Source organism: Xiphophorus couchianus, chromosome 16 (genome assembly GCF_001444195.1).
Source record: "Xiphophorus couchianus chromosome 16, X_couchianus-1.0, whole genome shotgun sequence".
Classification (NCBI taxonomy): domain Eukaryota; kingdom Metazoa; phylum Chordata; class Actinopteri; order Cyprinodontiformes; family Poeciliidae; genus Xiphophorus; species Xiphophorus couchianus.
The window spans coordinates 4,261,132-4,284,445 of NC_040243.1; the positions used below are offsets into that span (position 1 = coordinate 4,261,132).

The window sequence follows — 23,314 nt, forward strand, 5'->3', positions numbered from 1 at the left end:
GTCACCTGCTGTGCTTCCTTAAACATTTTATGATCGGTCCATGGTCTACACAGAACATGTTCATTACATCTTTTTGCATAAAAGCATTCTTTAATAGTGAGATTTTAGTCTGGCATATGTGGTTAGTTCTGTTTGGGTTGCTAGGTGACGGGTTGTGGTCGGCTGGGGTTGCTAGGTAATGACAGTCGACAGTTAGCTTGGTAGATCTTAAGAAAAAAAATAAGAATTTTCTGTAATTGATCCCCTTTAATGTAAACAAAGCAATGTTGCAAAGAAACTCCCTATAATTATAAAAGGAGTTTTTTGTGAACACCTTACATTTTTTAATAATTAATCATTCCTGGCAGCTGTAAAACATGTCGGTTGTCATCTTTCCCCCCCCCAAACACACCCTTTCCAGATCAGGATTCTGTTCCCGTCTGGTGAAAAGAAAACAATACGTGAGGTTCACAAGGCCGGGCAGCGGCAGAAACACGTTTGAAACAGATGCAGGGATTTTCCAGCTGAGGTCAACATCTGCTGGGAGAACCGAGCCATCTTTCCCCTTCCTCTTTCCGTTAAAAATAACGAGTTGCAGCTCGCAGGACGAGAAGAGTCATCAAAAGGAAAAAAAGCATCAGATTTTCTTGTTTTTATTTAAAAAATATTTTTAATGCACCATTAATAAAGGGTTCAACGCATTAATACAAGAGAAATATTGCAAATAATATTAAAATAATCAAATTAAGAGGAAAAAAAACAATAAAAAATAAATGAATGAAAGGTATGTACACGTTTCCTCACGGAGAGAGGAAAAGGAACAACATATTTACAGCTTGGAATCTGTTTGTTTCTACGAGAAACAAACATCTCTACAATATTTACATTTACTTCTTTTTTTTTTTTATTTTATGTTTTATCCTGTCGTAAATAAGTTTTGTTTTGTAAGGAAAGGCTTTCATTGCAACAAGCATTATAGTACACAATTTTCAGGTTGCGTGGGAACAAAAAAAATAAAAGAAAAAAAGAGGGAGTCTGGTTAAAAGTTTCAACATCGAAGTTAAACTTTGGACGGTCCGGGAAAAAAAAAAAATTTAAATAAAAACTCAGGGTAAACACGGGAGAGCCCGACTGTCTGCAGTGCAACACTAACTCATCCAGCAGAAAAACAGCGACGTACAAAAAACACAACTTTTCCGTCCGCCGCGTCAGGATAGAACATTTTAGTGAGGGACGTTCGGTATGTGATAAACACTCAGATAAAATAAATACAAGTGAATTTTGGAGGAGCAGGGGGATTTTCTTTTAAAGATAACCTTGCAAAGCAACTAAACATCTGTGTCATCAATGAAAACAAGTTGAAATCCTTCAGCCGTTTTCTTCCAACAGACTTTGTTTTTGTTGTTGTTGAAATAAAACAGGAACATAAAGAGAAACTGATATACGCGCTTTTTAAGGCAGGAAGAAGAAAATATATAATGCACAGGGTTCCTACACAGTTGTCATAACTTACAGTTTACATACTACATTTAAAAAAAAATCTGTAATTTGCCAAATATGGGTTGGAGTCTCGCACAATAAATGCAAACATGAAAAAAAATTCAGTAAATGTGTCCGTCTAAAATCTACTGAAACGGCCATTTTTATTTATTTTTGAATGTATAGACATTCAAAAGTCTAAACACTGATATGTAAAAAATTGGAAATGAAGGCAAAATCATTTAAATGTAGCATAAAATGTCTGGAAAAACCTAACATTTTAACAAGTCGTCAAGAAAATTGTGTGTAGGAACCCTGAAAGAAACGATTGTTTGCATTTTTTTTTTTTGTTCCTTTATTCTTGGAGAACCTGTAGGGAACATCCAAGCACTAAATAACATTTCCAAGTGCTTTATTCAAGCAAACTTTGTGAGAATCTGAAAACCTTTCATACAGAAGAAATGCAGCAAATAATGAGCCGTTAAAAACAGGTACATCAGAGTGAAGGGAGAAAACTGTTCTGCTGTGCTGACTGTCAGTAACGGCTGAGAAAGGAGAAATATTAACACTTTTAGACAGCAGAAGGTTGTTGCAAATCAGAACCAAGAGGGACACGGAGGGGAAAAGTCATTTCATTATAAGAAACTTTCTGCCAACGAAACAAAATACTATTAATTACAGCAAAGGTTTTCAAAAGAGAGATGGAAAGGAATCACAAAACAACTTTCGCACTCAGAAATCCTGCATGACTGAAAACCTAGTTGAAAGAAGTTTATTATTATTATTTTAAAAGTGCGCCCATGACAAGCGATTTTTAAAAACCCTGAATTTTTCTGGCATTCCTGTGCGTTTGTGTGGGGATGAATATGGATGCTGGGGGGAAAAAATATATATATATATATAAAAAAAGAAAAATCCCATGATATGTGTAAAAAGACTGATCCGACACAGACAGAAATGACCTGTGTGTCACCGTTTATCAAACGGACGCTGGCGTGGAAATAGAAAAAAAAAAAAGGTTTTAATGACTTGCTCAATACTGCCACTCCTCCGATGTTGAGAAACCCAAACAGGAGGCGCGTTAACGTCAATTGAAGTGAAAAGTGCAAATGTGTGCGACACCGTTTCCTACTTTCTGGGGCTCTGAACTCTGACGAAAAAGAAAAAAAAAGAAAGAAAAGAGGTAAAGGTCAGCTGCTGGCGAGAAGAAAAGGACAAGAAGTGCTTTTTTCACTAGTTGAGCGTTCCGCGGCAGTTCTCCGTTCCACACAGGCAGGGGATTTTGTTCTCCTCCAGGGGGAATTTGTAGTCGTAGGTGATCTCCTCGTTAACGGCGATCGGCTGCTTGGAGTAGATCACGATCTTCTTCTGAGACTCTATGGTGATGACTTTAGCGTAGCAGTTTGGCTGAGGAAGGAAGATTTTAAAACGTTTAGACGTCGGACATTCAGAGTCACATAAAGTTAGTTACAAAGTCAGACTTTTATCTGAAGAACATTTCAGGATGAAAGGACTAATGTCGCATACGTGACGTTATATTTAATCAACCAATCAAGTTTATTTGTAGCACACGGTCATAAAAAAGATCATACAGTCACCAATAGTGAAACCACTAGCCAGAGGAGGATGGAGTACCCAAAATTATGCTCAAGTAGAAGTAAAAAGTAGCCGTCCAAGAAATTACTCAAGAGTAGAAAGAATTTGGTAACTGATCAGATTTTCAATCATTTAATATTTAAAAATTAGACTAAAATATAAATTTAAGTGGAAATATTGGTGTTTTAAGGATCAAAATGACAATAATTAGTTTAAGTAACAAAAATCAACAAAATCACGCAAAAGAAAATTTTTCCAAATAATGTTTTTCCAATAAAAGTTATGTATATATATAATAAAACTTATAAATGTAACAAAAACTGCAGGGGTGAACTTTTGGTAAAAATATTTTAGTTTTTCCTTCAGTGGGTAGAAAATCCAGAAATTTACTCAAGTAAGAGTAGAGATACTTAATAATAATAAAGTAAAAAGTACGGCGTGGTAAAAATACTCCTAACAGAAAAGTTTTTCAAAAAAGTTATTCCAGCAAATGTAACTGAGTAAATTTAACTAGTTACTTCCCAACTCTGCCAGTAACAAACATCACATTCTGTCAACTGCCGCAATCAAAACCATCAACACACATCAAATATGTTGATCAATGTTTAATTTATTATGTTTCAAAAGCAGCTCTAAGCAGGTTGTTGATGTGTTTATGACATTTTAATGTTTTCATGACGTTGCCGTGTTGCCTGAACTGCGCTGCACCGATAGACGTGATTGATTTGGTGGAGACTCACAGTGCAGCAGTGGTTGATGAAGCGCGCCAGGTTGCCACACTTGGTGGCGTCTATTATTGTGTCGTGGTCCACTCTGAACAGGTAGCTGCTCCCGATGCCCTGCTGAGCGTACCGCTTCTCCCGGTTGTCGGCCACCATCTGCATCAATGAGTCGGAACATGTGATTTAATTGATGCCAAAACACAAAAAAAGTATAATTTCTCTAAAGGTGAACAGGTTAGAATAGGACTATGGGTGATGCAAAACATTTTCATTACATGTTATAGCACATATAACGTCATTTCAAAATGAGCTTTAAGCATTTTTTCCATTTAAATTATTCTGGATTCCATTTTAGCCCCATTTATTGGCCCATAGAACATGGAATTATGGTGTGAACGGAAGAAAAAATAAATTAAAGCTAGAGGCCAGCATTTCCTGTTATTCTGTTTCACACAAGAAACAAACCGCCTGTAGTTTGACAGAGCATTTGTTTTACAAGCTGTTAAAAACTGTTTCCCTTTCATTTTTATTTAAAGAACTCAAACTCGCAAAACTAAGAATCTTACTTTTAACCAGAAAGTCAAAAGGAAAATGTGTGAATACGTCCATAAAAATCAGGACCGTAGTTTGTTTTTATTTCTTCCGGGTGTCACAGAAATCTCCATTGAAGTAAGTAATGACTGGTGTTGCTGTCACCTTCCTGCAACTGCGCAATTACACAACCGTACTTCTTTGAAAAGCATTAGTAGAGCCTTGTGCAAATAGAAAATGATGCACCAGTTGGTTTCTGGACCGTAGGTCAACAACAAAGCACTTGTTTTTTCGCACAGAGCGGTAAAACCAGCTGACCAAACGTGTCGGAACTCAGTTTGGGTTGCTAAGTGACGAGCAGAATTCCACTGGGGTTGCTAGGTAACGGCACAGAGCCTATGGAATGTGACTCAACAATCTGAAAGTTTTTGAAACGGTTCATTTTCCCAGACACCAAAACAACCTTAACCTATTGCCAAAAAAATGCCTGGGTGTTTTTTTTTTTTTTTAAGTGTTTGGTGAGTTTTTAGATCCAAATGGAAATATAAAAACAGGCAAAAAGTTAATTTTGCCTAATAGGTCCTCGTTCTAACAAGCTGTGAAATAATCTGGAAAATGAATCCTTGGTCTGTTGAAGCTTTGGAGTTTGAATTCTGTTTTACACTTAAATGGCAAAAATGAAAATAAAATAAAATGAAGTCCTACCTGTCTGATGTTCTGACCGACGTACTCGATGACCATCTCGTCAGCGGCGATGGGCTCCATGGCAAACAGGCCCCATTCATGGATCCTGCTGCGCCCAAATCGCAGCTTCTTCTTTCTGAACTGTAAGGAGGAAAATTAAATGGAAATAAATAAAAATACGAGCTTTTCGTTTCTCTAAACTTTGGAATCATTCTATTGCTGCTTTTACACTGCAAAAATACAAAATCTTACCAAGAGTTTGTGCAAACTTCTAAGTGCACTTGAAATAGGACAAAACAAGTAACTTTTAGCAATATATAGGACCTTTTTAAAGTAAACAATTCCTTAACATTGATGAAAAATTACTAGTCAGTGAAATAATCTGCCAGTGGACAATACATTTTTAATTTATTATAAATTATAATATAGGAAATGTGTTTTTGTTCCACTGGTGGATTATCACAACAGCGTATGACGGCCATAATTAGAAAATTAAAAAGATTAAATTATGAGAATAAAGTCATAACATTACAAGAATAAAAAGTCTTGAGAATATTATGACTTTATTCTCATAATATAATTTTTTTCTGATTATTTTGACTTTTTTTTTCTTAGAACGGACCTACAGTAGTTCTCCATCTTATAATATGGGAAACATGTCTTGTACTCTTTCAACAATATTAAGGATTTACTATCCTATATCTTGTTGAAAAGTTACTTAATTTTATTTTAATTCAAGTGTCCTAAGATATTTACACTAGAAACTAGACCAAAAACACTTTTGATTTTGCAGTGGAGATTTAGCGTTTTCTCTAACTCCAAATTTCTTTGAGAAATTAATAAACATTTAGTGGATTTCTGTTAATTAGCAACTAGCTTTGTGTAACTATGGATTGGGGATGTTATATACCAGTGAAATTATCTTTATAATGACAAAATTAAGTGATTTATAGTATTTTATAATCAGAAAAGAGAACCAATAAACTAAAATAACTCCTAAAGGAAGAAAAAATTGTAATTCTTCAAAATAAAGAAACATTTGAGGTTTCAGAGCAGGGATATGAATGAATTATTTACTTAAAACAAGCTGCTAAAAAGTTACTTCTAAGTTGTTTTTGTCTTATTTCAAGTACAGACATTTGCATTGGAAACTGAACCAAAAGATACTTGGTGAGATTTTGTGTTTTTGCAGTGCAGGACTCCACCCAAACATTTTTAACATAGTTTCAAAGTAGCTGTGCATGACTTAAATTTAAAAGCACCAGAAACCAGATAAGGCTTTGCTAGAGGAAGAAAGCCTTTTGCTCGTCTCGATGTGGACTAACAAGCTACATGTTGAAAAACGCGGTGTGGATGGAACATCATGACGGCTGTAACCCAACAGGACGCCGGCTGTACCTTAAGCTGGTTCAGCTTAAGTAGGTCAGAGTCCATGACGGCTGTGGTTCCGATGACAGTGAGGAGACGCCGCTGCTCTGAGCGCCTCTCTGATAGCACCCGATTAGCTCCCTGCCGGGAAACAAGACACAGAGAACCTTCAGACAGCATTCCTCAGTGACATCATCATCATTTTGAGATCGGATCCAGAGCTGCACCTTGACCTGCTTTTGCAATATTCAGGGTTTGTATACATTACCTACAGTCAAACTCAAACATTTTCAAGGCTAGTTTTCAAACTTTGAAGATAAAAACAATACTAACGCACTAAAGAATACAGTTTCAGTTCATCGTTTTGTGACATCATTTATTACTGTTAATAATTTCTTAGAGGTTTTGAAAATTTGCACACACCTTATATTCTTGATTGGTCTGAGAACAAAACTAATTTAACCAAAAAGTCCCCCAATTTCAATACTTTTAATATATAAAATATAAGTGTGAAACAATTAATTGTGATTAATTGATTGTTGAAATAATCGTCAACTGCTTTAGTAACTGATTAATCGTGTAAAGAAGTATACAGGCTGAAAAATAAAGCCATTTGTGGAAAAACAAACATATTCAGAGAAGTAATTAAGTCAAAACTACATTTTACATTTCAGACAAAAAAGAGAAAAAACTCAATCTTTTGTTTGTTAATTTGTTCTACTCAGAACTCCTAAAGTAGTTTTAGCTTCACTTCTGTAAAAAGTCTTGTGTTAAGCACATTTTGCAATCCAGTTATTAAAGGTTAAATCAAAAACATAATCAGCAGATTATTTCTACACAGTTTGTCAAGCAGAAAAGGCTTTTCACATGTATTTCTGTTAATATTGATCAAGCGTTCACTTAATCTGACGGCAATAAAACATTTTATTTCTCATTTAAAAAATGAATTGAATTATGTATTTATTCACATCTTTTAATGCATTTGTAATACTGTATAAAACAGTTTAAGTGGTTAAATGAGAAATTTTCAGAGTGTGGTAATTTTTTTAGACCCAATAAATCGTCAGCATAACTGATTAATCAACAGAATAATGGATTAATCGGCAGAATAACTGATTAATCGGCAGAATAAAGGATTAATCAGCAGAATAATGGATTAATCGGCATAATAACTGATTAATCGGCAGAATAATGGATTAATCAGCAGAATAATGGATTAATCGGCATAATAACTGATTAATCGGCAGAATAATGGATTAATCAGCAGAATAATGGATTAATCGGCATAATAACTGATTAATTGCCAGAATAATGGATTAATCGGCATAATAACTGATTAATCGGCAGAATAACTGATTAATCGGCAGAATAACGGATTAATTGGCAGAATAACTGATTAATCGGCAGAATAACGGATTAATCGGCAGAATAACTGATTAATCGACAGAATAACGGATTAATCGGCAGAATAACTGATTAATCGACAGAATAACGGATTAATCGGCAGAATAACTGATTAATCGGCAGAATAATGGATTACTAAAATAATCTTTAGTTCCAGACGTAATAAAATATAAGACCACCTTCATTTCAATTAATAATATTGATTGCCTTGAATAAATCTCTCTGTGTTGAGATAAACAACCTTCTAACTCAAACTAGACTCATAAATAATCACCTGACTTTCTGATGGAGTTTGTTTCTCCTAAACGTTTATGACAACTTTATTACAAAACTGTGCAGATAGAATATCAAACCTTTCAAGCACTTTATACAGAAATCAAGCACTTTCCAAACCTTGAAAGCACCGTACTGAAATTAACGAAGGTGTCATTGAACCCTGGATAAACCTTTGAGAGTGGGAGAATCACATACAGACGGAGTGATGACAGGAAATAACATGTGCAATGGAGGAAAGGTTCCTTTTCATTTCCACAGCGTAAACTAAGCTAACGGTTGTGATGTCTGTTTTAGTTTTTATACCACAATGATGCTGATAAAAAAAACTGCAGGAAATGTTTTTGGCAGACTACTATTCCTCTTTTTACACATAAACAGTTGAAAACAGTAATAAATCAATTTAGTTTAATATAAAAACATGACACTAATCAATTTCTGGGACTATTTATGGTCTAGTAAAACCGATCTCTGGTGCACAATTATGACACGTCTGACATAAATTATTTAAAACCAGATAAAGTCACATGACTGTTTAGACTCCTTGAAAACAGTTGTCAGGTTGAGTACCACATATGGAAGCGGAACATATTGGATTTTTTGTGGGTGAAAAATATGGAATTGTGTCGATTATATCATGGTGAAAAACCCAGATATATGTTGGGTATTTGCATCTTTTAATGTATTTCTAATATTGTATAAAAAAAGCTTAAGTGGTTGAATCAGAATCTGCAGAATGTGCCAATTTCTTTATCTGATTAATCGTCAGAATAATCGAAAAATCGCCAGACTAATCAATTAATCGTTTATTAATCAAAAATAGTTTGGATATTAGCAAAAAAAAGAAAAGAAGCAGATTTGGGCTGCATTTGCCTGCTGTGCGAACTTAACCTCAGGTTTTGCAAATATATTTTTGTGCTCTGAAGTCATTCTGTATTGAAAACGACAAATTTAACCTTTTAAATCATAAAATTTTCAAAAATAATCTGAGAAAAGTTCATGGTGACACATTGAACTTAAAATCTAAGAGCAAAAAGCCTGGAGCATTTTTTTAAAAACAACAAACAAACAAACAAAATATCCACCAGACTTTATATATAAACCTAGACATGCATATGAGAGGAAAACCCCTTTATGAAGGTTCTTTCCCTCCATTTCATCAAAACTGTTGCAGCTTTACATTTCAGTAACCTGAACGGAAAGCGAGAGGAGGGACTGCCGGTAAATACATGCGCATTTATTACCAACAAAAAGGAGGAATTTCAAAAACGAGAAACACAAACCTCAATGTCGGCTTTGTCACAACAATGCCATGCAGACTATTGAGTAATTGTGGTCACAAGAAAAACTTTAAAACCACCTTAAATGCACACAAAAGAGACTGTAGCGTTACATAACTTCACTGTACAGCTTCCTAATTGCCTATAAAGTATAATAGTTTTCCCCAACAAAACAAAATGTTTTTCCTCTGGTTACAGTGAGTCATAGTGGGAATCAGAAGAGGACTTCCACGCAAACATGACGAATAACAAAACCGGTCCAAACATTTTACATGCTGGATCTCTTCCTCAGTTTTGTGTTTGTAACAAAAAGCAGAAAAAGTCCTGCCTTGAATAAGTGATTGTGCTTCAAATGGAAGAGGAAAAAGTGGTTCATGTTTGGCTTGATATGTAGGAAAATGACAACATGGAGGTAAAAATATGAATGGAAAAAGCCTAAAAAGACTTTTATTGAAGAAAAAGATCATTAAAACCATTTATAAATGGTCTTATGTTGGGAAATCCAATGATTTAAGGATGATTTGAACTTTTATCATTACATAAAAAACAAAAACATGAGCTTTCTTTCCAATAAAAACATCAGATATCTACATTCAGATGTTCTTTTTGCAAACAAAAAGTGTAACTTCATCAGAAAGGTTTAGAAAAACATTTTGTCACATTATCTGGAACAACTTTCAAAATTCAGAGGAAACCAAAAAACAAATGTGCAACCTGAATAAGCAGATTAGCATGCTGCTTCAAAATGAGGCTGGTTTTAAAAGTTAACTCAATTATTTTTGTTTTTTAGCTCAATAATTGTTCACATTTATTTTAAAAAATCTGTTTTAGACCAGGATGCACTAAAACAACAATGTAGAAACAAGTCATGTTTCTTATTATGTTTTAGAAGCAAAGCTCACTTTATAATGAAAGAGGATCTTCTGTGGGTCTCTGAGAGGGAAATGTTTTTGGTTTGGATTAAGAATGTGGCCAACATGCAAAAAAATTCCAAAAAACTGAATCTTGTTTACTAGAAAAACCAGAAATATTAACATATTAATGTAAAAGAATACTGGAAATGTCTTTAAAACAAGAAAAATTACTGCACAAGGGAGAAATTATAGCCATTTATTACACGACCGAGGACGCCTGGTTTTATTTTTAGCTTGATAATCAATCCTCTGCTAGTGTTGAAGAGAAGCAGTGGCTTAAAATATTTAGTTTTGTTTTGATGTGATCTAAAGAGGAAGCAATCGCAACTTTGAAGGTGGAAACAAAGTGAGAAATGACACAGGATGCATTGTGAAAGCGCTTTTTCAACAGGTTGTAAGTGGAACTGAAACAATGAATCGTGATTAATCGGATTATTGTGATTAATCTGATCAAATTAATAATGATTAATCAATTGTGTAAATAATTGCAAACTAATTCAGTAATCGATTAATCATTTGCTGGAGCACACAGACTCAAAAAGAGGGCGATCCACACACTCAGGGCTGTAATTAAGCCAAAACTGCACAAAATACATTTACATTTTGCATCTAAGATGAAATAAAAATAAAACCTTTGTAAAAAAAAGTTCTACCCAAAACTCAAGTGACGTAGTTTTAGCTTCACCTGGTTTAAAAATAACTCCACGTAGCAGATTGGTTCCCAAAAGCAATTTTTCTTTTACACATTACTGATGAAAACCTCTGCAGCTGAGCCTCAGAAGATTCGTCATTTTTGAGAGAAACATTCGTTTCCTCTCTTCTTGTAATTCAAGAAAAGGTAACAAATGAGTTAATTTTAAAGTGATTTAACAGACTTGGGTCATTTTCTTTTCCACCGCTTCTAATGGTCACCACTTATGGTCTTTGCTATAAATATTTTGGGTCAAGCTGCACATATTTCTGCTTCTGAAAACTGTTTTTATACCGTGATTATGAAAGCAACAGAACATTTAAATCGCTTTGAGCAGTAAATATTCAGAGCTTGGAATATTGCTTGTAAAATAACACCATAATTTCATTTTTTTTTTCCTTTCTAAATATAACCCAGCGTTTCTGCCGCGGAAATGTAATCTATTCCATGCAAACCACAGAGAAATGTTGATCCTGATCTCTCAGGCTTGTATTGTTAAACGGGAATCAAATGTTTGCCTTTAGCCACCATGTTTTATTATTTATAGCAATCAAACTTCCTCAACTTACAGCAAACAAAGCAAATTAGGACTAAATTAACTTTGAAGCATCTTGAATGTTTGCAGTTGAGTCGATAAAATCGGCGCCTTCAAATTCAGACGGCCATCAATCTTTTAACGCCTCTCGCCAGATCTGTTCTTCTCTAATTTTCAACTCAGCTTTCATTTGGATGTTCATGCCAGCTCTTGTTTTATGACCGAAGAAATATTGCTAAATAATAACAGTCTTTTGGATCCAATCCTGATCTGGAGATACTGAAACTTTTATTTCTTTCTGGCCTAATTCATTGTCAAACTTGTCTAAACAAAAAATCTTCTGCAACTCTTCCAATTAATTTAAATTTCCGAGTGTGTTTTTATGTTGTGGTTTTGTATTAGAGGGCTTTAATTTAAAAATTATTGGTATTATGTTAAAGAACCTGACAGAACAGATAGAGTCTCAGTTTAAAATGATACGTTTCTCTTAATTTTAAATTAATTTCTGGTTAATAATCAGATTTATTGTTTGCTTTTAGAGAATTTATCTTGTTGTGAAGCGCTTTATGACACTTATCTTAAAAGAACCAGCCAGAAAACTAAAAGTTTTCACAGTTAAGTGCTTTTTAAAAACTTTAATAAATCTTATTGGTACAGACTTTGCTTTTGCAGGGAAATTATTTGAGTTTAAGAAGAAGCAAATATTTCTTTTCAACTTGTTTTTGACCTTTTTACTCATGTTGGCCAAATGTTTTTACAATCACCCACATCAAATTATTATATGCAAAAACACACCAACCTAATTTAAAATTGGTTCTTAAGTGGAAATTTAAGAAAACCTTTCAAAAACATAAAAAAATACATAAAAAGTTAAAAGGTTTGTTGTTAGGACATAAAAACTCACCGAGCTGTCGACGTTTTCGACTTCCCGTATGACCTGCTCAGGCAGGTCCAGGTCCAGGTAGACGTCCTTCTCCTTGCGGCTGATGGCGTAGTAGCCTTCGCTCCTGGCGCATCCCGTCACATGCTCCCGCAGCTGGCCGTCCGCGCTCTTCTTTTTACGCCGGGGGTTCGGCAAATTGGTTAGTGCAGGTCAGAGGTCAAGGGCAACGAGAAACAGGTCCACTTTGACAATTGATTTAGTCATTGGTACCTCCTGGCCAAAACTGTCAAAAGTTGAAAGTAATTGAGGGACACAAAAGATAGTTTTTCTTTTTGTTTGTTCATTTTTAGCTAAGTTTGTAAAGAAGTCTAAATCCATAGAAAAGAAAAAACCTTGAGAAAACCGTCAGCAAAAAATATAAGTGAAAAACGAGAAATCAACTCGTTAGATCGAGAAAACCAGCAGGCAAAAGTAAATGCAAAAAAATTTTAATTAACTTGTTAACTGGAGAAAATAATTGAGAAAAAAATAAATGCGTAAAATGAGAAATCAACTCATCATCTTGAGAAAACGGACATTGTAGTTTTGTGATAACATAAATCTCTCGTTATAAAGAGAAATCAAAAGTAATTAAGACCCCTCTGGGTTTCCGTAGAAAAGCAGTAAAAACTTCACTAAGATTTTATTTTTTAACTGGATCAACCTCAAATCTTGAGCTGGAAAAACAAGCTTCTGCCATTTTTGTATGAGGGCCGAATAAAATAACAGAGAGGGCTGGAAATGGCCCCCGCGCCGCACTTTGGACACCTTCATGTTTCTGCACTGAATAGCCAATTCTAAGTCAAAGAGAGGCCAGTTAAAAAGGATATCAGTGTGGTTGACCCAGTGGGTGTCGTTGAGCCAGTCAGAGCTGTGGTCGTCCTGCAGCAGCTTCTCGTACGTCTTCTTCAGGAAGCTCAAGTCTTCCCCGTCCAGACCCGAGTTCCAGATGTCATACAGGATGGTCATTTGCTCAAACTCGCTGCGGTTTTCAAACTTTAAAAGTAGCGGCTCAGGCGCCGGCCTAGGTTTGGGCCAGCGCTGCGACGACGTTACCCCGGCCTCCTGCAGAAAGAGACGCTCGCTCTTCCTCATTCCTTCAGTCACTTCGTTCTCAGTGTCCGAACTGGAAAGTTCTCCAGACTCCAGCTCCTCCACGTCAACATCTTCCTCAAAGTCTGATTCCTGCAGGGAAAAAGGCTCATTGTTGGTAACATCGTACCATATTGTAAATATTTAAGATGAACAAATGAATACAAAGTCAGAACCAGAAGGGATCCGCGCCATCTTGGTAGGCAAGCGCAGAACAAAGCATAGATGCACCATTGCTTAGAGACCAACAAAAACAAGACATATCGACACTCTTGAAAAATGTGGAAGAGAAAAAAACAAGAAAATCGCTTTGAAAATCATTTTGTAAAGGACGTACAAACTCTTTGTGTGAATAACAAGATTCCGGTGACTGGCAGAGTAAGTACATGTAGTAACAAACACAAACACTTTTTAAATACACACGCAGTTAGTTTAAAAAAACTTAGCACCAACTAGTGGCATGGCGAGGGTATTACACTTGTTCGATGTGTACTGTTACTGTGTAAACAAAGATTGTAATTAGAACGTCTTCATGTAAATGTGTTAACAGAAACGGAACAAAAAATCAATTTTCGTTGTATCATTGTCATGTAAACGGGGCCTGAGTTAGTTGATTCCATACAACTTGCTTGAAAATATAACTGATTGCAGTAACTGAACAGTTTAGGAATATACTGTAAGTCCTACTTTTTCTGTGGCTGGTTTCCTAAAGAAGAGTATTGCAAATATTTTTCAAGACCAGTATTGGAGTTCTAGTCGCTATTATTACCATAACAAAGTAATATAACGATTGTCCCACAACTTAGGGGACAAAACCGTAAGTCTGTTCTTTTCCAGTGGAAAAAACCTGCGTGGCGTAACGAGAAATGACAAAGCAAATATGTTGCCATGACGTCAACCGACTGTGGGTTTTAAAACAAAGGCAACGTCACTGCTGTTTAACCTATGTAGAAACCACACACCTCCAGCTTCCTCTGCTTCGTACCAAACTGCTTCTTCTGCTTTTTGGTGCAACTTTTTCTGACTTCAGTTCTGGACTCACTTTAATCTGAGAATTCTGACTTTAATCCCAGAATTCTGACTTTAATCCCAGAATTCTGACTTTAATCCCAGAATTCTGATTTTAATCCCAGAATTCTGACTTTAATCCCAGAATTCTGACTCTAATCCCAAAATTCTGACTCTTTCATCAGAATTTTTAATCCCAGAATTTTTATATTATTCTGAAAATTCTGACTAATCAGAGAATTCTGATATTAGTTTGGGAATTCTGACTTTTTAAAAAAATCAGAATTCACACTTTAATCTGGGAATTCTGACTTTAATCTGAAAACTCTGACTCAAACCCCAGAGTTCTGACTTTAATCCCAGAAGGTGTTGACGCCACCCACCTCCAGCTTCCTCTTCCTTTGCTTCTTGCCGAGCGGCTCCTTCTGCTTTTTCGTGCGATGTGGCTCCAGGTTCTCCTTGTCTTTCCTCTTCCTCTTCTCGCTCTTGTCCTGGTCGACCTCCAAGCCTTTGCCGACGTAATTCTTCCTCTTTGGTGACGGAGACACCGGCGCCATCTGTCTGTTATCATCAGAGTCGCCCAGATCTCCCACCGGGGAGAAGTATTCGCCTTTGTCTCCTCTGGGCGGCGCTGCCTCCCCGATAACCTCCTCTGGCGCCTCCAGGACTCCAGAGATGGAGTTGAGGTCCGCCGACACCAAAACGGACGCGTCCTGCCTGGCGGCGGGTTTCCTGGCGCCGGACGCCACGGTGGCGGCGGCGAGCGCCGGAGGTTTGCAGTAGTTGTGCTCCAGAAGTACGACGCCGCCGCCGGGGCTCATCATCAGAGCCAGCGACTCCAGGGAGAACGGGTCGCCCTCCATCTTCTGCTCCTCAGCCTCGTCCGACGTCTCCGTCTCCTCCGAGTCCCCGGCTTCCGGGTCCATTTTCAGCGCCACGTCCGCCAGCACCGACAGGTCCGCGCCGGCCAGCTGCAGAAGGCTGGACGCGCCGACCTGCTCCCTGATCCTCAGCCGCTGCTCGCCGTCCTCCTCGTCCTCCTCATCCTCCCTGACGGCGTGACACACGCTGGGCGTCCGGGTCCGGCCTCTGGACCGCTTGTTGCCCGGCGCCGCAGCAGGGGCTTCCTCGAACGCCATGCGACACATCGAGGCGTGGTCCAGCGGCAGGTTCTGAACGGTGCGGCACACCATGACCGGAGCGGCGGCGGGTCGGGGTGAGTCTTTGCTCGCGACCCGCTTGCCGGGGGATTTCGGGGAGGGAACCAGGGGCGTCTTCTTGGACTCCTCGGGGTCCTGGTTCCGGCTCGGCGGCGGGACGATGAGCGCGTTGCCTTCGCCGGGTTTTGAGGCGAAGGGAAGCAGCTGGATGCTGTGAGCGGGTCGGCAGGAAGGCGGCGGCGTGAGAGCGATGGGGGAGTCCAGAGGCTTGTCGGCGGTGGGCGGAGCCTCGCTTCCCGGTTGCGTTGGCGACGGAGCTGGAAGCAGGGGTTTGCTGTCGTTCTCGTCTGTGGAGAAGGAAACAGTCTTCCTGCGTTTCTTCAAAGGAGGAACGAAAGCGTTTGGAGACGAAGGGCGAGGGCCGAGTGGAGACAAAGGAGCCGCCGGGATATCGGCCTTGATTTCCTTAGAAACACCTAAAGGAGAAACAGATTAGAGAAGATTATGCAAATATATAACTCAGAGACTGAATGAGAGAACCAGATTTACAGTGAAAGTTTATTCTGACTTTTAGTTTTTAAATCAAACTTCCAATTTTAATGTGAGATTTATGACTTTAATCCCAACTGCACCTTTTGGATCAAAGGGATCCAAATCCAAATAGACCTCAGACCCTGAGGTTTTGTTTTCCAAATCTTAAGTGAAATCAAAGGTATTTCTGACTTTTATTTTTAATTTGCCCCCGGTTTTGGAGGCTTAATAAAAACAAGATAAAAAAAACGCTGACCCACCTTTTTTGATGTCGACTTTCGGAACAGCACCTGCGACAATATGCCTGAGAAAAACAGAAGAAAAAATAATTTGAGCAGAAAATAAAGACTGAATAGTTATCAAAACTATTTAACCCAACATATTTCTATTTCATATCCCACTGCATATAAAATTATTTTCAAATATTCCCTGATTTACGCAGATAAATTGTCAGATTATTCCTGTCACAATAACAAATTTTGCTGGATAATAAAGTGCTCCAGAAGTTATTGTGATAAGTGATAATATTGTTGTTTTGAGACATTTTCAAATAGCATAATAGCATAATAAGTTCACCCTCTTAAAGATAAATAAACTGATTTCTAGTCCACATTTTACCCTGGAATTGGAAAATATTTTAAATATATCAAATAAAACAACTGGAATAGGCCCGTCACGATATGAAATTGTACTGGACGATATATCGTCAGAGAAGCGATAAATGATAATATTGTTGTTTTGAGACTATTTTCAAGTAATATAGTGGTAATAATGGCACAATAATGCAGGAACACTTTCTCTAAGATCAATAAACTTTGATTTCTAAAGAACATTTAACACAAACATAAATGAATGAAAAATAAATTAAATATACAAAATAACAGAAACAACAAATAAAATGACTGAAGACTTTTACCATCCAGTTTATGGTAGAAACAGAGGGTAGAGAAAAATGATGAATAATGCAAATGGAAATTATCAAGCTTGTTTTAAATTATCAGGCGATTAATTGATTTATTGCTTCCTGCAACAGGCTTATGTCAGACAACACCCCCAGCTGGAAAATATCGATTTGAACATTTTGGACCAAAATAAATTCATCTCCTAAGCGGTTTTACTTGAATATTTACTTATTTGTTTTGGAATTTAGCAAACAGGATTAATTTTGTTGATCCTAATTAACCTGAAACAGGAGAAATTTCATCTGACTTTAACTTCAGACAGTGGGAAATAAACTGTATGTATCTTTTTTTTAAAAACACAACATGCCTGTCATCCTCTTTCTCAGTTGTGCTGTCCATTGTTGACTCATCCATGGAGTCCGGACCGGCACTTTCCACTAGCTCCCCTTCCTCCTCCTCCTCGTCCTCAGAAGAGGACGAAGAGGAGGACGCCGAAGAGGAAGAACCTTCAGAGGACGAAGACAGGCTCTCATCATCGCTGTCACTACTGAGCCCGTCATCTATGAGAGAAAACAAAGTTAGTGAACTGGTTTCTTCATTGAAAGTAGAAAAATAAACATTTTACCATCTGATTCCTTTTCACTTTCCACTTCTTCGTCCTCCTGCGGACAAAAGGAAACCATTATAAGTGAAATGCTGCCATCTAGCGAAAAACAGAAATTACTCCTAAAACGATTAAGTTGGGCTGAAACTAATGATTATTTTAGGAATCAATTGTTCTGACAATTAATCGGATAGAAAAATTGGCTCATTCATACATATTTCCTTTAACCAGAAGCCTCTTTTATACAAATATTAAAAGGATGCAAAAAAAAAAAATCTATTTTAAATAAGAAAAGAAACATTTTATTGCCTAAAACGCAGTAACAAAACAATCCTTCAGTGAATTCTTGATCATTTGTAGCTAAGGCTGTATCTGCAGCTAAAACAAATAATTTTAATATCAACATGTTCAAAGCTCCAAACTTTCTGTTCAATCTATCGTCAATACAGAGTAGAACCGATCTGCTGAATATTTTCTTTAATTAACTGGTTAATAATTGCAGAGATAAAAGGTTTGAACCAGGTGAAGATAAAATAATGCGCTTGACGAGTTCAGGGTGGGATTTATTTTAATCTTAAATGCAAAATGTATAAATTTTTTGGACGTTTTTGGCTTAATTACTACATTGAATGTGTTGAGTCTGTATAATCCAGTTAACAATTAATGAAGAACTAAATTAGTTGACAATTATTTCAATAATTGATTAATCACAATTAATCTGATTAACTGCTTTAGTCATAATATTTTTGGACATTTTGTATTAATTACTGCTCTGCCTGCGTTGTTCTTTCAACAATTTTTTTTTTAAGTTTGTATACTCCAGTTAACGATTAATCTAATACTAAATTATTTGACGACTATTTCAATAATTGATTAATCGCAATGAATCATTTGATCCCTGAAAGATTTTGTTCGTTTTTTTCTTAATTACAACTCTGAATATGTTCTGTCAGCAAATAACCGTTTTGTTGAGTTTATATACTCCAGTTAACGGTTAATTGATAACTACATTAGTTCACAATTATTTCAAAAATTGATTAATCACAATTAATCAGATTAATCATTTCAGTCATAATATTTTTGTACATTTTTGGCTTAGCTACTGCTCTGATTATGTTCTTTCTTCAGTAAATGACTGAAGGAAGATGAGTCCATACACTCCAGTTAATGATTAATCAATTACTAAATTAGCTGACAATTATTTTAATAATCAGTTTATCACAATTAATTGCTTCAGCCCTAAAATATTTTTTACCTAATATGTTTTATCTTAATTATTTATCAGTGTGTTATTGTCTCAGAAAATTGCCTTTTTTGAGTCCATATACTCCATTTAATAAATAATCGTTTACTGAATTAGTTGACAATTACTTGAAAAATCGATTAATCGTTTCAGTCCTATCTGAATATTTACATTCAGTTATTTTCTTCAGCTCAAAATACACCCGTCTAATTAGAAATATGTGTTTCAGAAGCAATAAAAGTGTCTCCTACCTTCTCGCTCGATGAGCCGTCGGATGTTTCCTCTCCTTCACTGTCAAGCTCCCAGGGTTTACGACTTCTTGGCTTCTTTTTCCTCCTCTTGTTGTCTCGATCAGCTGCATGCCTGTCTGCCTCTGGCATTCTCCCAGCTGAGAACCAGACATCAATTTAAGAGTTAATTCCTTTCTATCGATTAATTTAAACCCCTCTTTCTAAAGCGACAACATCAACAAACCTTCATCATCTTCATCTGGTGGAGTTGAAGGCCGAGGCCTCTTTAAGTCTCCCTCTTTGAACTCCTGAGGTTCTTTCCTTTTCACCTGCACCGTTGAACATCAACATGATTTGTTAATCGTAAAAACAAAAGTCAATGACTGTTATAGTTCCAGCTAAGCTTTACGGTTGTATTTAATAGCACACAATCTAAACATTAAATGAGAATATCTAAAATTAGGAAACAGCTTGGTCTTTTCTAAGAAATAACACTTAAAACTGGCAAAAACCTTCAAGCAACAGATGTGGATCATTTAAAATGTAAAGAATTATGATATTTTTACCTTGAATGAAGGTAATCGCAGCGCTCCACGAAGAGAAAACCCCTCCACGCCCCCACTTTTTGCCCAATCTACAAGTGACATCAGAGGCTCTCGAGGACGGTTGACCTTTTCCTCTTTCTTTTCATCGTCCCGTAAGGCAGACACTCCCCTAACCATCGTCTGGAAAGGCTGAAAAACAATTACAGTTTAAAATCCCAAATGGCTTCAATTAGGTTGTCAATCAAGGAAAACGGGCTGAGCTTTTCACATGTTGATGTTAGAAGGATTTTTGGGTCCAGACGCATATTTTGCTACAACTAATGAAGTTGTTCACTAAATGAATTATCTGTTGTTGCAGCATAGGCAATAAAATGTTTATTTTCTTATTTTTAAAAGGGATTAAAGTATTTCTTTGAATATTTAATGCTTTTCTAACATTGCATAAAAAGATTTACGAGAAAACCTTTTTATAAAGTGACAATATTTTTTATCCGATTAATCGTCGGAACAATCTATAGAATAACCGATTACTCAAATAACTGTTAATTGCAGCCTTAATTTCATTTACCTACTAGGGAATTTTTTTATTTAAAAAATGTATTGATTTGTTTACTTGCATGTAATAATGTATTTCTAATATTGTATAAATAAACAGGTTTATTGAAAAATTTGCAGAAGGTGTAAATTTTTATCCGATTAATTGATTAATTGTCAGAATAATCGATTAGACAAATAATTGTTGGTTGCAGCCCTAAACTTTTGATAACTTGAATTTTGTGATGGAAGTATTTACCATTCAGCTTCTATGCATCATCAATCTAGAACAAACAGAAAACTGCAAAACAACAGCTGGAACTGAGGCTCTTTAAATCAAGACCAAAATCCTGCCTGTCCAAAGTTGATTTTGACCCATAATAATTAGAACATTGACTAATATGTATGATGATTCTGATGATGACACTTGACAAATTGTAATGTCTGCTACTGGTTTCACAATTGATGACCATGGGCCCCCCTGTCCAGGATCCCGCCTCGATCTTCCTGATGGAGAGCGAAAAGCTGCTCGCTGACAATGACTGCCATTGGTTTTAGCTGATAAGTTATCAATTAAGTGCTAAATCTTAAATGTACACCTGTTATCTAAAACAAAAAGGGACGCGGTGCTTTGCTACTAATTGTGAACACTAAGCCAACTAGATACGGTCAGGAAAAAGTTTTTATTAAAAAAACAACAACGAGAGAGACGAAGTAGGTCAGTTATGCTAGCCTGACTTTGACAACCATAACATGTAGATGTGCTGCAGAATTCTGTATTTTGGTTCAGTTACAAAATAAATAAAAATAGGTGACCTAAACACCAACTCTGACAGATCATCAAAAGAGCTTTAATTAGCTAATCTACCACCATGTTGTTATATTAGCAAATAGCAGCAGTAGCTAATCTACCACAACGATCACTTATTAATAGTCACAAAATAAACATCAAGCCTGAAAACATAAAACTGTAGCAGACTGAACGTTCTGTTCTTTGTGTGGGAAATGTTTCAGTGTTTTTTGGTGTTGAGTCATGAAACACAAAGTGACACTGTTGTCAGTTGCTATGGCAACGATTCTGCGTGTAGCGTAGCCGACATGGAGCGAGGAAAAAAGTGGCTTTGAATCGTTCAACGTTTTTTCTGTGTTAATTTTCTCTTTGCTGGGGCGCACTGCACCAAGTTAATAATACCTACATCTCCAGGTTTCATTTAGTTAATTATTCCACCGCAGCATGTGACGGCGTGGAAAAACATCGCCTTTTTGCCCTCCATTATTCTGAGCACGTTTGAAATTTCCAAACATAACATACAGCGTGTCAAAATGATGCGTTTATGATGTTTTCATGATGTAAAGCACTTTGAACTGCCTTGTTGCTGAAATGTACTACAGAAATAAAGTTGATTGATTAATTGAGTGGTTACCTTGGCCTTGGTCTCCTTCCTGTCCCACCACTCATCAAAAGTGGCGAAGGCGACATTCTCCACCATTTTGCGGTTCAGGTCCCGCTGCACGATGTTCTTCATCTCCTGGATCAAAGAGGCCAGTACCATCTGAACCGTCGCTTCATGCGGATTCTCCGCCATCATGGGCAATGCCTCCCCAGAGGCGCTGTACTCGTCTCCCTCCCCAGTCAGCATGGTGCTGTAGCCGGGCGGTGGCAAGTAGGACTGGAAGTGAGGCGGTAAGACGTGCGGCGGCCACCCAGAGTGCGGAGGTGGGATGCTGTGGTGTGGAGGCGGTGGTATTTGAGTGCTGTGGGGTTCATGGTAGGGGTATGACATATGGGGTGGCATGTATCTGTGGTCCTGGTCATAGTGAGCCCCCGCCCCATTGCCCTCTTGGTCCATGTAGGGGTGGTGCGTGTGAGGCGGCGGGATAGGGTGAAGATGGTACGATGCGTAGTCTCCGGTCGCAGCCTCGCTCGGCCCTGCCGTGCCATTGGACGACGACAAACGCATCTGATGCAGGCGGCTTAGCATGTGGGTTTGCATTTGGAACGACATCGGGGCTCCACCGCTGTACTGGTTCATCAGCTCCATGGAGGTGGCGTAATCGTACATGTGGTGAGGCATCGGGGGAGGATACTCGGGGTGTAGCTCCATGTGAGGAAGAGGTGGAATCCCAGGCGGAGGCGGTGGCTGAAGGGAGTAGCCGGGCGGAGGAGGGGGCGGTAAATGGGGCGGGTAGGAAGGAATCGGCGGGTGCATGGACGTCCCAAAGTGCTGTGAGGAATCAGAGATGGGGGGCGGAGAGGATGAGGGGTCTGCCGGCTGTGAGAGTCCGGCGGCGGCGGCTTGTGAGGATGACGGTGTTGATCCTGAGGCGACTGTCGGCTGGTGAGTCGTGACGGTCGTTATGGTGGCCGTTTCCTCGGCATCGTCGTCTGAGATCTCCATGTCTTCGCCAGAAGAATGAGGAGACGCCTGACAAAACACAGAGGTTAAAGTTCAAGGAACCACCAACTCTTCCACTTAAACAGAGAAAAAAGTAAGGGTGCACCGATAAATTATTCCTTAATTTTGGGAGATTGGTGATCGGTCGATACTTACTTCTCTACCTCAGCAAATGTCTAAAAATCAACCACTGGTCTCAACTGCTCTAGAGAGAGAGGCTCACCCCTAATGGTGGAATAACCTCTTAGTTTTCTCAGTGTAAGTTAGGGGTGTCCAAAGTGTGGCCCGTGGGCCGTTTGCGGCACTCGATGTGATTTTGTGCAGGACACAAATGGCAGCTCAAAGTTGGATTCTGATTTAGTTAATCAAATCTTAAGAGTGAAATGTCCACAGAGAAAGTCTTCTAAATATGCAAATTACAACACAAAGTACTCATTTAATTAAATTTCATTAAGCAGAACCACAAATTATTTAACTTTTTATTTTTCCTCCGGGATTAAAGAAGCAATTTTTAATTGAATTTGAAACATTCAGCAACTTTTAATAAAGAGCAGACTTCGTTGCACCTTTTAGAAAAGTTTTTGAAGAATGGGCGACCTGCTAAGAATATACACAAAAAATTCAAAGATCATAGAAAAACCATCAACATTTAAGATATTGTTTGTATTTTTTATTTTGTTTTATTAAATAA

At 37.5% G+C, this 23,314-nt stretch overlaps 1 protein-coding gene across 4 annotated transcripts in view; it reads right to left on the bottom strand.

Annotated features, from left to right (window-relative positions):
• Positions 1-616: 616 nt before the first annotated feature.
• The window catches only part of setd1a (SET domain containing 1A, histone lysine methyltransferase), a 32,507-nt gene continuing 9,809 nt past the window's right edge, over positions 617-23,314 (bottom strand). For 3 of the 4 annotated variants that reach the window (XM_028042266.1, XM_028042267.1, XM_028042265.1), the window contains exons 8-21: positions 21,652-22,653; positions 19,715-19,882; positions 19,393-19,477; positions 19,170-19,306; positions 17,697-17,733; positions 17,439-17,631; positions 16,430-16,473; positions 14,862-16,114; positions 13,209-13,563; positions 12,361-12,542; positions 6,390-6,500; positions 5,013-5,132; positions 3,795-3,932; positions 2,692-2,865 (exon numbers count right to left, since the gene is read on the bottom strand). In XM_028042266.1, coding sequence (XP_027898067.1) covers positions 2,692-2,865; positions 3,795-3,932; positions 5,013-5,132; positions 6,390-6,500; positions 12,361-12,542; positions 13,209-13,563; positions 14,862-16,114; positions 16,430-16,473; positions 17,439-17,631; positions 17,697-17,733; positions 19,170-19,306; positions 19,393-19,477; positions 19,715-19,882; positions 21,652-22,653 — 3,999 coding nt within the window. Of the gene's footprint in view, positions 2,866-3,794; positions 3,933-5,012; positions 5,133-6,389; positions 6,501-12,360; positions 12,543-13,208; positions 13,564-14,861; positions 16,115-16,429; positions 16,474-17,438; positions 17,632-17,696; positions 17,734-19,169; positions 19,307-19,392; positions 19,478-19,714; positions 19,883-21,651; positions 22,654-23,314 lie in introns of all 4 variants that reach the window. The other variant, XM_028042268.1, reaches the window with a different exon arrangement.